Source organism: Lissotriton helveticus, chromosome 9 (genome assembly GCF_964261635.1).
Source record: "Lissotriton helveticus chromosome 9, aLisHel1.1, whole genome shotgun sequence".
In the NCBI taxonomy this organism is placed as follows: Eukaryota; Metazoa; Chordata; class Amphibia; order Caudata; family Salamandridae; genus Lissotriton; species Lissotriton helveticus.
In genome coordinates, this window is record NC_136070.1 from 462,353,289 (window position 1) to 462,366,898 (window position 13,610).

General features: G+C 43.1%; 1 protein-coding gene across 1 annotated transcript in view; it reads left to right on the forward strand.

Moving 5' to 3' along the window:
* ADSS1 (adenylosuccinate synthase 1) overlaps positions 1–13,610 on the forward strand; it is a 475,994-nt gene that overhangs the window by 305,266 nt on the left and 157,118 nt on the right. Inside the window, exon 8 of the mRNA XM_078660279.1 lies at positions 6,572–6,698. Coding sequence (XP_078516405.1) covers positions 6,572–6,698 — 127 coding nt within the window. The remainder of the gene's footprint in view (positions 1–6,571; positions 6,699–13,610) is intronic.

The window sequence follows — 13,610 nt, forward strand, 5'->3', positions numbered from 1 at the left end:
ATTCTTTTAATTTATATTCTGTTTAAAAAATGTAAATAACTTTGTGTAAATATATATATTATTATATATACAAATATATATATATATAAAATATATATGTTGGCCGAGCATGGAAAATGTTGCGGTGATTGGTTAATGAGGTGCAAAGATAAAAGGGGGTGGTCCCAAAACTTGTTTGGGCACCCATGCATTTTTCAATGGACTTTGTATGCATGTGTAGTGGCCAGACGCCCACTTGGATTTCCATGATATTTGGCAGTATAACACATTGTGGCGTGCTGATGATCCTTTTGGGTACTATAGTTAAGTATTTTTAAGTTATAATGCATTTTAAATAAGTAGTGTCTGTTGCTGTGGTATTTTTACAACATTTCATGGCATTTCACAGTATTTCACAGAGGTTCTGCAGTACATAACGATGACAAGGCATTATGTGATTGGCTAATGACTGCCTTTACAATAGTTAAAGGCAACCAATTTGTTTTTAAGTACACTTTGGCTGTGTTCTCTGCATTGCACTCTTAGACATGGGTAAGTATTAGGCTTGATAGTTTTCTCCTACCTATTACCACTTTATTAATGTGGTCATAGGTGGGGGAAATATTTATGTTTCTATTTTTTTTCTAATGTATGTAGTACAGCAGTATTTCCTAGGAAGTACCACTGTGCCCGCTAAAATATAGATGTTAAAAATTTAAAATAAACTGTATTTCACTATAATTTACAAATATAGTGTACTTTAAAATTTTAAATTTATAACATTTAAATGTTCACCAGAATGTCTGTAGAATACCTACAAATTACTGCACTGCTTACATTTGTTTACAAAAATAGAATTTCCCCAAAGCTGCAGTAAACATATACAGAAAATTATAAATTGATTTCTCGAATTATGATCACTTTCATAAAGTGATAACATGTAGGGAACAACAATAAAATCTAATACTCACCTTGATATAAGGCCCTAACACAGAGCACAGCAAAACTGTGCTGAAAATTACATGGCTTCCTTTTAAGTGTTGTAAAGACAGCCATCCAATCACATAGTGCCTTCTTATTGGCATGTACCTCAGTATACCACGAAGTTACCATGGTATACCACAGCACAATATATTACTAAATATTTTAACACTTAGAACTTTAACACTAGTCAGACTATTTACAGCTACAAGCAAAGATTAGCATTTATACCTCATAATCTTTATTCTTGGCACAATACATGAACATCCATTCACCCACTTTCAACTTACATTTGTTTCAAGTACCATACACAACTCAACTCTATGCCACTCCACTTCATCTCTAAGCTTTTATACTCTGTCACTCCACGTCACTGCACAATAAGCCACTCCAACTTACGCTAATCTACTTTACGTATGTCACACCACGCTATGCTAATACACCATACCCCACTCCACGCCACTCTACTCTGCACAACTCCACTGTATGCTATTACACTCTACACCTCTCCCTTGTACAACACTGTGGTTTACAGATTACACTGTACACTGCTACACTGTATGCAGTTTCCCTATATACAACTCCACTTTATGAAACTCCACTCTATGCTATTCCACTCAATGCCACTCTATTCACGTCACTCCAATGTACACCACTCCACTATATGCTATTCCACTCTACGTCATTTCACTGTATTTCACTGTATGCCCCTCCACTGTACGCCACTTCAGTATATGCCACTCCACTTTACGGTATTACTCTGTACCCCACACCACTCTACACCACTCCACTCTACGCCACTCCAATGTACACCTCCAACTGTATGCTGTTACACCCTACCTTTATTCCACTGTAAAACAGTTCACCTTATGCAACTCCACTCTCCGCTATTCTGGTACTTGGCAACATATTCTACGTCACTCCACTGTAAGGCACTGCACTCCACATTATTCCACTTTACACCACTCCTTTATACACTACTCCACTCTACACCACTCCACTCTACACCACTACAGTCTCCGCTATTCCTCTCTACACCATTCCATGGTATTCCATTCAACAACACTATAATGTACGCCACTCCACTGTACAATTCTCCACTGAATGCTACTCAACTGTACGCTATTATACTCTGTGCAACTCCACTTTATGCTGTTCCACTGTGTACCCTCCACTGTATTCCACTTCAGTATATGTCACTCCACTTTACGGTATTACATTGTACACCACACCACTCTACACCACTCCACTCTATGCCACTCCAATGTACACCTCCCACTGTATGCTGCTATACCCTATGCTATTCCACTGTAAAACAGTTCACCTTATGCAACTCCACTCTCTGCTATTCTGATGTATGGCACTCTACTCTACGTCACTCCACTGTATGCCACTGCACTCCACATTATTCCACTCTACACCACTTCACTGTACACTACTCCACTGTACACTACTCCACTGTACACTACTTTACTCTACACCACTCCACTCTACACCACTACAGTCTCCGCTATTCCTCTCTGCACCACTCTACGCTATTCCATTCTACAACACTACAATGTACGCCACTCCACTGTACGATCCTCCACTGAATGCTACTCAACTCTACTCTATTACACTCTGTGCAATTTCACTTTATGCTGTTCCACTTTATGCCACTCCACTCTAGGCCACTCCACTGTATGCAATTCCACTGCACACCACTACACTGTATCTCACCACACTCTACACCACTCAGCTGTACACCATTCGATTTTATGCCCCTCTACTGTACACTATCCCACAATATGTCACTCCACTCCACACCACTCCACAGTATGCTAGTCCACTGTACACCACTACACTCTACCACACTCCCCTGAATGCCACTACACTCTACCACACTCTCCTCTACGCCACTCCACTCTACACCACTCCACTGTACTCTGTTCCACTCTACGCTAGTCCACTGTACCCCACTCCAATCTATGCTACTCCACACCACTCCACTCTCCGCTATTCCACTGCACGGAACTACACTCTCCGTCACTCCACTATATGCCACTCCCCTCTGTGCCACTCCAGTCTACACCACTCTACTGTATCCCACTCCACACCAATCCACTATATGCTATTCTTCCGTATGTAACTACACTCTAAGCCACTACACTTCATGTTATTCAACTCTACTTAACTACACTCTATGCCACTGCACTTTACGTTATTCCACTGTACACAACTCCACTCTACCCAACTTCACTCTACACTACTGCATTTTACACCATTCCAGGTTACGCCACTCCACTCCATGCTATGTCACTCTACTACACCCACTGTAAGCCATTTCACTCTATGATATTCCATTTCACTGTAAGCCACTCCACTCTCCACCACTACACTGCACACCACTCCACTCTACACTTTTCAACTGTATGCCACTCCCCTCTACACCAATCCACTCTACACTAGTTTACTTTATGGCACTCCAATGTAGATTTCTACTCTGTACACCACTCCACTTCACTCCACCCCATTCCTCTCTACACTATTGTATTGTACACCACTCCACTCTATGCCACTAGACTCTATGCTGTTCCATTGTATGCCACTCCACTTTACATCAATCCAGTGTATGCTACTTCACTCTATGGCACTACACTCTGTCCCACTCGCATATATGCTATTTCATTGTACGCCACTCCACGCTACATCATTTCACTCTACCCTATTTCACTGTATGCCACTCCACTATATGCCACTACAGACAACACTATTCTACTCTACAACACTCCACTCTATGCTACTCCACTTTATGCCACTCCACTCATCACTACTCTAGTCTGCACCACTCCACTCTACACCACTAAACTCTAATCCAATGTACTGCACTCCACTCTATGCCACTCTAGTGTATCAAATACACTCTTCCCCACTGCAGTCTACCACACTCCTCCCTAACCATGAGCGCGAAATCCGTTCCGCTCGTGGATTTTGCGAATTTTTGGTAAATTCGGGATCTGCGAACTCCCGCGAATTTACCGAGAATTCGCAAATTTGCGAGCGGCGGATCCGGGGGCAAAACTTGAAACCTGGCCTGTTGTAACTATTTTACGATGGCGCCGGCAAGCTGCCAGCACCATCATAAAATAGTTACTAAGTTAGCTTCAACAGGAAGCTCTAATCGATAAAATAAAGCAGGTGCCTGAGCACCTGCTTTATTTTATCTATTAGAGCTTCCTGTTGAAGCTAATTTAGTAACTATTTTAGGATGGCGCTGGCAGCTTGCCGGCGCCATCGTAAAATAGTTACACCATGCCCTTTGGTGTGCTTTCTTCCCAAATCTACCGTCGAAAATCAGCTGTGATGCTGGATAGAGGCCTTTGCATCCTTGACTTTCACGAGCGCAATCCCTTTGCTGTTCCTGTGACCAGGAGGGTCTGTCTCTTCATCTACTGCTCTGATCGGTCTCAGACCTTTTATACACACAAGAGGCATGTGCACTCGCATGGAAGCCCCGCCCACACACTCGCGGTGTGCACCGTCTTCCCGCCATTGACCCACTATGATGGACAGCTCACCCAAGGGACCCCTGCGCCCTTCGGGGCGATTGCATAGTAACACACACATGGTCGCTGGAACTAGTTGAAGCTCAAATTCAGTGACTCATTCATCAGCCCAAAAACAATCGTGCGCGTCATCGAGGCTGTGCAGGTGTGCCTTCTTCCCAAATCTACCGTCGAAAATCAGCTGTGATGCTGGATAGAGGCCTTTGCATCCTTGACTTTCACGAGCGCAATCCCTTTGCTGTTCCTGTGAACAGGAGGGTCTGTCTCTTCATCTACTGCTCTGATCCGTCTCAGACCTTTTATACACACAAGAGGCATTGTGCACTCGCATGGAAGCCCCGCCCACACACTCGCGGTGTGCACCGTCTTCCCGCCATTGACCCACTATGATGGACAGCTCACCCAAGGGACCCCTGCGCCCCTCGGGGCGATTGCATAGTACACACACATGGTCGCTGGAACTAGTTGAAGCTCAAAATCAGTGACTCATGCATCAGGGCAAATCCGCAGATCCGCAAATCCGCAAAATCCGCGGATTTTGCGGATCCACGATCCGCAAATCCGCGGATCGTGGATCCGCAAAATCCGCTCATGCTTACTCCTCCCTATTGTATTCCACTCTACATTCCGGCACTCAACTCTACTATTCTCCGTTCCAGTCTACACCGATCCATTGTGCGCCTCTCCACTGTACGCTATTCCACTGTACACCACTCAACTCTAGCCACGGAGGCGTGCGAGTTCAAATAATTTGACGGTGTTGCTTGAATATTTATTCTTTAGATATATACCACACTTTATAAATTCTAAACTTATACTTTTAATTTATAATTTATGCAACACCTTCAAATGATTTATTATGAAAGTGTTGCATAATTTATCAATTAAAAGTATACGTTTAGAATGTATCATTTTTGTGTGGTTTAAGTTTTGTTTGTATCTAAAGAATAAATACAATTATAGTAATTTAAAGGTGGATACTAAGGAATAAATATAAGATGTAACTATAACTTCAGAATGTTTAATCTTTGTGTAGTTTAGGTTTGGTTGTATAGAATAAATAAAGTGTTCCTAAGCTTTAACTTTCATGATTGCCATTGGATAAGGATCCACAACTTGAATCGGTGGCCCCTTTTATGCCTTCTAAAAGTCACTTCTAGAGATGACACTAGTTCCAAGGGCTTCCTAGACAATATTCTCCCTAGTCGAATTTGAGGGGGGCATGGAAGAAATGAGTTTAAATAGCAGCCACCAATGTCCATTGGCATTTAGGCTACTGCATTCCTCCTTTAACATCACCTTCCACCCACATACATTCACGCACACTGTCCTGGCATGGGCTATGCCCCTTCACACCACCTTCAATTTACTCGTGAAAGCTCAGAATGCAGGGAAATAAGATAAGGAAATGCAGGGAAACGAGCCAATTTCTGCATTATAACTTTCTGGTTGGCTGAGCCCTTCTCAGTATTCTGTTGAGGATGTTGGCTGAGCCCTTCTCAGTATTCTGTTGAGTATTTTTTGCTCTTGTTAAAATGTTGTAATGTAGGCAGTTCACACGGTTTGCTACTATTTTACTCTGAGTTGGTATTAACTACTGTTCTTCAATGTGTACATCATTGCCTACGAAACCTTGAGCGAAAATCCGATTGTTTGGATACTGTCCAGAAAATTTCTCCGCCCCAAAACAGTTAAAAATCACAGTGGATTTCATTCTTCTTTCATCCTTTGTGCAATCTTGTCAAACTTTAGGCATTTCAGATCGTATTGGTTGATAGTGAAATTTTCTTCCTTCCATTTATCTTCTACAGCATGCTATGCATATCCCTTAAACCAAGGCACCTCTGCCTACCTATTTCTTTGTCTCCTTGACTTTAAATTTCTCTATACCTTTGTGCTACTACTCTCCTTACCACACTTTAACCATTCTGTTTTCATGTTTTATCATCAGGTTTTGACTTATAATGCTGAAAGAGGGCATCTTACACATCAAATGTTGAGTTGCCTGAATTTTATCTGCACTATTAAGGGTAAAGGTTATGATATGTATGTTCTTCTTATTGCAGATGTATGCTGAGAAAATTCGACCAATGGTGCGTGATGGTGTTTATTTTATGTATGAAGCGCTTCATGGTCCCCCAAAGAAGATTTTGGTTGAAGGTGCAAATGCAGCACTACTTGACATTGACTTTGGTAAGTTGACTAAAGCAATCACACTGATTGACATCCAGCACATCTTTACAATTCATGAATTGTATTGTACTGGTAGTTATTTAGGGCCAGATGTAGGTAGGTAGGTAGGCATTTACCGGTCGGTAACGGCCGAATTCGGCCGTTACCGACCGGTAAATGCAATTTGAGATGTAGGGCCCTGTATATTACAGACTCGGTAAATTTACCGATAGGTAAATTTACCGATTATGTAAAATACCAAGTCGTATTTTTACGGAATCGGGAAAATTGATATGTAGGTGGGACTCTTCTGAGTCCCACAAGCATTAAAAAATCGGTATTTTACCATCAAATACTATTTGATGGTAAAATACCGATTCTGGTGTGCTTGCACATGTGTGCATGCACACCTATGCCATATGACAGGCAGACCTGCCCTTAGGGCAGGTATGCCTGCCACATGGCACCCGAGCCTCTTTTGGGGGTGCCAGAGGGTGTCAAAGTGACACCCCCTGCACCCTTGTGACTATCGGTATTTACCGATGCGGTAAATACCGACCGGTAAATGCCCAATCATTCCTATGGGCTTCAAAGCCCATAGGAATGGATGGGCATTTACCGGTCGGTATTTACCGCATCGGTAAATACCGAATGTTTCCGATTCGGTAAATGCACATCTGTATTTACCTACATCTCGGTACTTTTATTTTACCACTTCTTAAATACCGAGTCGGTATGAAGCGGTATTTAAGAGGTGGTAAAATAAAATTTACCTACATCTGGCCCATAGTGCTTTCCAATCCTGACGAGACACTAAAATGCCTTCTGGGTGCATTGCACATTACTCTGTGGGTCTCCTACAACGTTAGAGGAATTTGTAATACATCTGAGTCAAAATTTGACATGAGTGTAGTAAAACAATTGTCACGCCATTTGTAAGCAGTTGGTATGAAATGTATCTAGCCATCTGTTATATAAAGCTTTCACACATACTGGCATGCAATAAGTCCTGCATAGGTTATGCAATCATGTAGGGGGCCAGTCAAGTGATTATGAATACAATCATGTAGTGATCCAACCCATCAACGGACGTCCTCCGAAGAAGTACCTAAAGTCAGATGTGAGCAGGAAAGGGCCCCGGGGAAATCCCTAAGTTGCCAGCGTACCTAGCTGGAACAAGAATATTGAAAGTTTTTTGGGAAACACCACTTACGGTCATGAAAGATGAAGCCTTGATGAAGTTCCCACAGTTTATGGAATGAAAAGCGTTGGCTAGACAGTATATGTTAATACAGAAAAAGCAGTGTAAAAAGAGAAAATAAAGGTTTAGATAAAATCAATCAGCTTGATTGGACTTCTCTACCTGGTGCAACACCATATGCTTTACTGATGGAAAAAGCAGGCTGCTGACAGTTGCTCTGTGGGTCAATGAAGAAGACAAGAGAAGAGCACCCTCTTAGCCCAGCCTCACAAAAAAATAACACAATGGTGGCTGCTGCTCAGTAGAGAGAGGAGCAGAATAGGGACAGCTACCAGAAACATTGTGTGGTCCAGCTGTGGTGCCTCACAGGGTATCCACTGCGGAGAAGGGGTGGCTCAGTGATGGCTGATATTGGCACAAATATCCCAACACCAAAGGCAGAATAGTGCTGGAAAATGGCACCCACAGGAGGAAGCCTGCACACTGCATGGCTAGGGCGAGGTAGTATCCTTCATAATAGTAGGAGAGGCTCAAGTTTAAGGGTATAGAAGGTTTTTTTGGTCGCGTTGGGTAATTTCACCTCCCCGTCTTTAACACTCCCATGTGGGGTACCACAGGGTTCTTTTTTAAGTCCTACACTTTATATGTGTCTCGGAACTGGCATCTCTCACCAGATCTTTTGGAATGGCATTAACATCATACGCGGATGACACCCAAATTGTGGTAACCATCAGCAAAAATACAGTACCACCATTAAATAGATTTAGGGACTGTAGGACAGCAGTCAGCTCATGAATGAGCTCGCACTGCCTCAAGCTAAATTCTGCGAAAACAGAGGTGAATCTGTTCTGTAATTTTTCCCCCTCCTGGTTCCAGATTTGGTGGCCAGATGACCTGGGATCAGCACCTATCCCAGTCCCCAAAGTAAAAAATTAGGGTGTAATGATAGACCAGAAACTGGATTTTGAAGCTCAAGTTAAGGCAGTTTCGTCATCATGTTTCTTTCTGCTTAAAGCAATTAAGAAAATCCTACTTTTGATCCCAACAGAAAGCAGGAAAATGGTAGTCACTTCCCTAGTCCTTTCTAAACTGGACTACTGTAATGTGTTATACCTTGGTACGCCCATGAAGCAATTGCGTAGACTCCAGATGATCCAAAACGTGGCCGCAAGGCTTCTCCTGGGAATTCCCAAATTCTAGTCTTTGGGAACCCATCTCCAGAGCCTGCACTGACAACCAATTAAACGTCGGATCAATTTTAAAACCCTGTGTATTACTTACAAAGCACTACACGGGACTGGCCCTCAGTTCCTGAAACACTCTTTGCAATGGTACTCTCTAAACAGATGCTTAAGATCACAAGAGGCAAAAGTGATACTCACTCAGAGATTCTTCAAAGCATGCTGGGGTGGTAGAAGATTTGTGGTGGGAGCTACAAGGCTTCAGAACTCCCTCCCGTTCAACATCAGAAATCTGCCTTCCCTAACTCTTTTCAGAAAAGCCATCAAGACCTGTTTATTCCTTGACTAATGCTTTTGTTTGTATTTCAATTTGCTAGCACCAAGACACCACTGGTATTCGTGCACAGTATACATTTTTTAACATAACATAACATAACACTCAGATCACGAAAGTCACAATAATTAATGACTGATTAACATATCATGGGTGTGTGTGGACCCCTAAGACTGGAAAAGAGAAAAGAGGAATTTCCTACAGGGATGAATAACAAGAGGGCTCTAGGGATGTGTAAGAGTGCTAGTCAGAGGCCGCTGACAATTCCCAACAGGTCATTGTACGGGGACGACTAAAGCAGTGGACAGTAGACTGATGGCCAATTGATTTGTAAACTGGTCATGTACATAAGCAAGGAAGTTGTCTTTCCTTTAAGCCGCTCCCCCCGGGTTAATCTGTTTAAAGATAATCTGAGTGGCCTTACCAAACGTACCTGACCTCCTAAGTACTGGGCCTGTTTTCATTGTTGCTAGGGTATGATCATGAAGAGATTCGGTTAGACAGGGTATATCGACCAGGTCAAAAATGGCCATCATAAGCTCAGAGGCCATGTGACATTATCTACGAATTTCATTACTTCTTAGAGAAATAAGTGTTACTTCAGGAGGCAAGCATAAGACCGGAGAAAGACTTCCAGAACTCTACAGTCAAAATCTACCAGGATTAATCACAATCCATGTTGGCACAGTGCTCAACCTTCAGAACAATCACTGAAAAGGTTCCAGTATAGGTGGTGGTTTGGCTTTTGAATATAAGTACCAATCCTACCACCTTACAGATTGGTTGGAAGCAGCACATATTCTGTGACTTGCTGTTCCAGAGAGGAAGGATGCATCTAACAGACCTGTGCCTCACCCAGCCCAAGACACCCTGACAACTGGGGGCCCTGGAGTATGGTAGAAGCAAGGATTGTGAAGGGAGAGAGGAGTGTGTGGAAAGAAGATGAAACACAATAAAGAACACTGAGATATAATTTGCCAAGGTGGGGGTCGGCCCCACAAAATGTTTAGGTGGATGTGGGTTCTGTGAATTATTGGGTCCCCATTTTTCTATGTTGAAGGGCTTGCTTTCTGAGCTTACCGTGAACCCAGTGAGTTTTGTGAGTAATAATACTTTTGGTTACAAGCCACAAACATGTGATACAGTGTGAAAAGCTATATCAGATCACTCCTAAGCATTTGGAGAAGATACATAAATATGTTAACTAGAAGGGGGGTGAGGGGTGTGGGGAGAAGAATATCTATATTCCCTGAACTTGCCACCTTAGTCGAGGAGTCATTGAGGTGGGGTGGGCTGGCCTATACTGTACAGAGAAGGTAGGGTTTTATGTGGCACGTTTGCGGTCATGAGTCAGTGTTTCTGGTTGGCGATCCTGCATTCAGTACCCACAGGCCTTTATGATGTGAAGTCAAAGGGAAATTCAAAGAAATTCAAAGATGTTATTTTTGTTTCTTAACGTATAAACTTTGTGTAAGAAATTGGATTGTTGGTTGACTGGGGTGTGAGCCCTGGTCAAACAGTAACCACAACCCTTGAGGTACAAATCTAGCATAAATGAACCTATGTTCTACCCTCTGGTGGCTTGGCACAGAACAGTCAAGCTTACTTCAAAGGCAATGTATAAAATATTTGTGCAACACTTCACTCTGTAATGAGTGGGACCACCACACCGAAAATAATATCACACCTAGTTAGAAAAATAAAGTTATTGTTAATAAACAAAAGACTAAATCTACAAAAATACAATCAGTAGAACCAGAGATATGCAAGTGTAAAGATTTCATTAAAATAGTGCCAAGAAGCACAAAGCACCAATTATGGATATTTCCTTCACGCCAGACTGAGACAAAGCCACAGGTTCAGTCCGACTGCGATGGAGCGTGGGCCGGCTACAGGGACCCACTTAGACCCATTGAACAGAGTACCTCAAGTCTTTGTTTGTGGAGCATTGGGAGAATCTGCTTCAAAGGTGCATTGCACAGCCAATATGATGCATCGGTTCCGAGATGTGGTGAGGCTGCAGTACGAGATCCTGTGCAATTGAGGATCCCGTTAATGAGGGCTTGCGATGCAAAGTCCGGCATTGAGAATGCATTACACAGTCAGGGTCATGCGTCCCTTCCCAGGAGCTGCAAGACTACGATGTGGATTCTATCATTGTGGCTGGCTTGGTTGAGGGATGAGAGCACTTGCACCCAGGATTTGCCATGCAGTAGTGATTCCTATGGGGCGATGGACTGTAATGTGGGTCTTTGCGGTGGTACCGATCCACGCAACTATGCAGCGGTTCTGCTTGGGGTTGTGCTGTGCTGCAGAGGAGATGCATCATTCTTGAGGATCCACCGAGTCTGCAGTGCACTTTAAGCCCACTTGCAAGGGTCCTGGACTGGGGTGGCACCACTTGGCAGGGTCCAGGTGCTGAGATCGAGGTTGTTTGAGCCTGCTGCCCCTGAGACTCAAGTCAGAAGCCAGCCAACTAGCCCTTGAAGTTACTCAGATTGTCCTGGGTTCAACAGATGCAGGTACAGTCTTTCTTACCCAGGCAGGAGTGCAGCAGGCAACAGGTCAGAACAGCAGGGCATCAGTTCTTCAGAACAGCAGTCCAGCAGAGTAGCAGTCTTTTCAGCAGCACTGCAGTGCTTCTTCCTGGCAGGGTATCCACAGGTCCAAGGGCAGTCAGAGGTGCAAAAAATAATTTCTTCTGTATGCCCCCAATTTTCGCTTAAAGACTGTGGGTGAGAGGTCTTTTTCCATTGCATTGCACATTCGAAGGAATCCAATATGCTGAAACTTTAAAAACACTGAAGGCTTTGTTATTTCCAGCTCTAATAACCCCTTTTTTCTGCAATTGATTTCTACAGTATGTCTATGTGGAAGTGTTGAAACACTTCGGGTTTTTAGCACTGATATCCTAGATAGGATGATATGATATATAGTGTGCCTTACAAATGCTTAAACTAAATGAAACTACTTATGAGTAATGCCCCATCTTTAATAGTGGAAGAAGCTGTGATAGGCAAGATAGACATTTCAGACCATGCCCTCATGATGCTGAATTTAGATATGGGGAAAATACACCCTAGAGCAATTTGGTGGGTGCTACACCAGGTTATGCTAAAGCACCCTGGGGCTTATTTATAAGCCATGTGCGCCGCAGGTGTGTCACTTTTTCCCATGCTGAATGTGATGTACCTGTGGCGCAAGGGGTTTGTAAATAAGACCCCCTGTGTTCTAAAAAGAGTTAGGGAAACAGATTGAGGGGAGAATCTCCAGAGGGAGTATGGAATGTGCTAAAGGAAGCAATGAGGGGAAAATGTATTGAGCTTATGTGACACCTCATGCATTCCTAGAGCAGTAAAAATTTGATTGGGTGGTAAAATACCGAATCTGTAAGGCTTTAGGGACTCTGAAGAGTCCCACCTACATCTGGCCGTTACCGAATCGGTAAAAATACCGATTCGGTATTTTACAGAATCGGTAAATTTACCGATTCGGTAAATTTACCGAATCTGTAAAATGATACCCCTACATCCCAAATACCCATTTACCGGTCGGTAACGGCCGAAATCGGTTGTTACCGGTCGGTAAATGGCCTCCTACATCTGGCCCTAGGAGCGTAGAACACACACCCACACACTTATAGGTTATCATATGCTCCAAAGAAGCACAGTTCAAATATAGATGTAGAGTTTTTAATGGCATGATCCATAGGAAAAAGAAATAGATCAGTGCCTCGTGAGGTGAGAACTCTCCTAGGATTAATCAATCCTCGTAGGCATGATGTGACGGTCTGTACTGCTGGCCCTCCTTTTTAGGTCTCTCCCACTAGACAGATCAAGCTGCCAGGATGTGAAAATACATATTGTATGTTTATACTGGGCTTACAGCCCTTTCATTGCTTCTCATTAGTTGGCTTTACTGTCACTTTCATTTGATTTGAATACTATTGGTTATCTCGTGGGGGCACTTTGCTTACTTTAATTGTGTTTGTCCCTCCCCTGGAGCATTGCCTCATTACTTGTTTCCTTCCAATTCTTTCTGTTCATGCACTATTATTTTCTTTTTAGTTAAGAATTGAATGAGAGTATATGTATTTTCCAGTTTTCTCCCTCATGTACTTTTATTCCCCCCTCCAACATGCTCCGTGCTGCACTCTCTCACCCATGTGATTCTTCCCCATTTTTTCCATGTTGCGCTCCCCCATGGTGTGCTGCTCA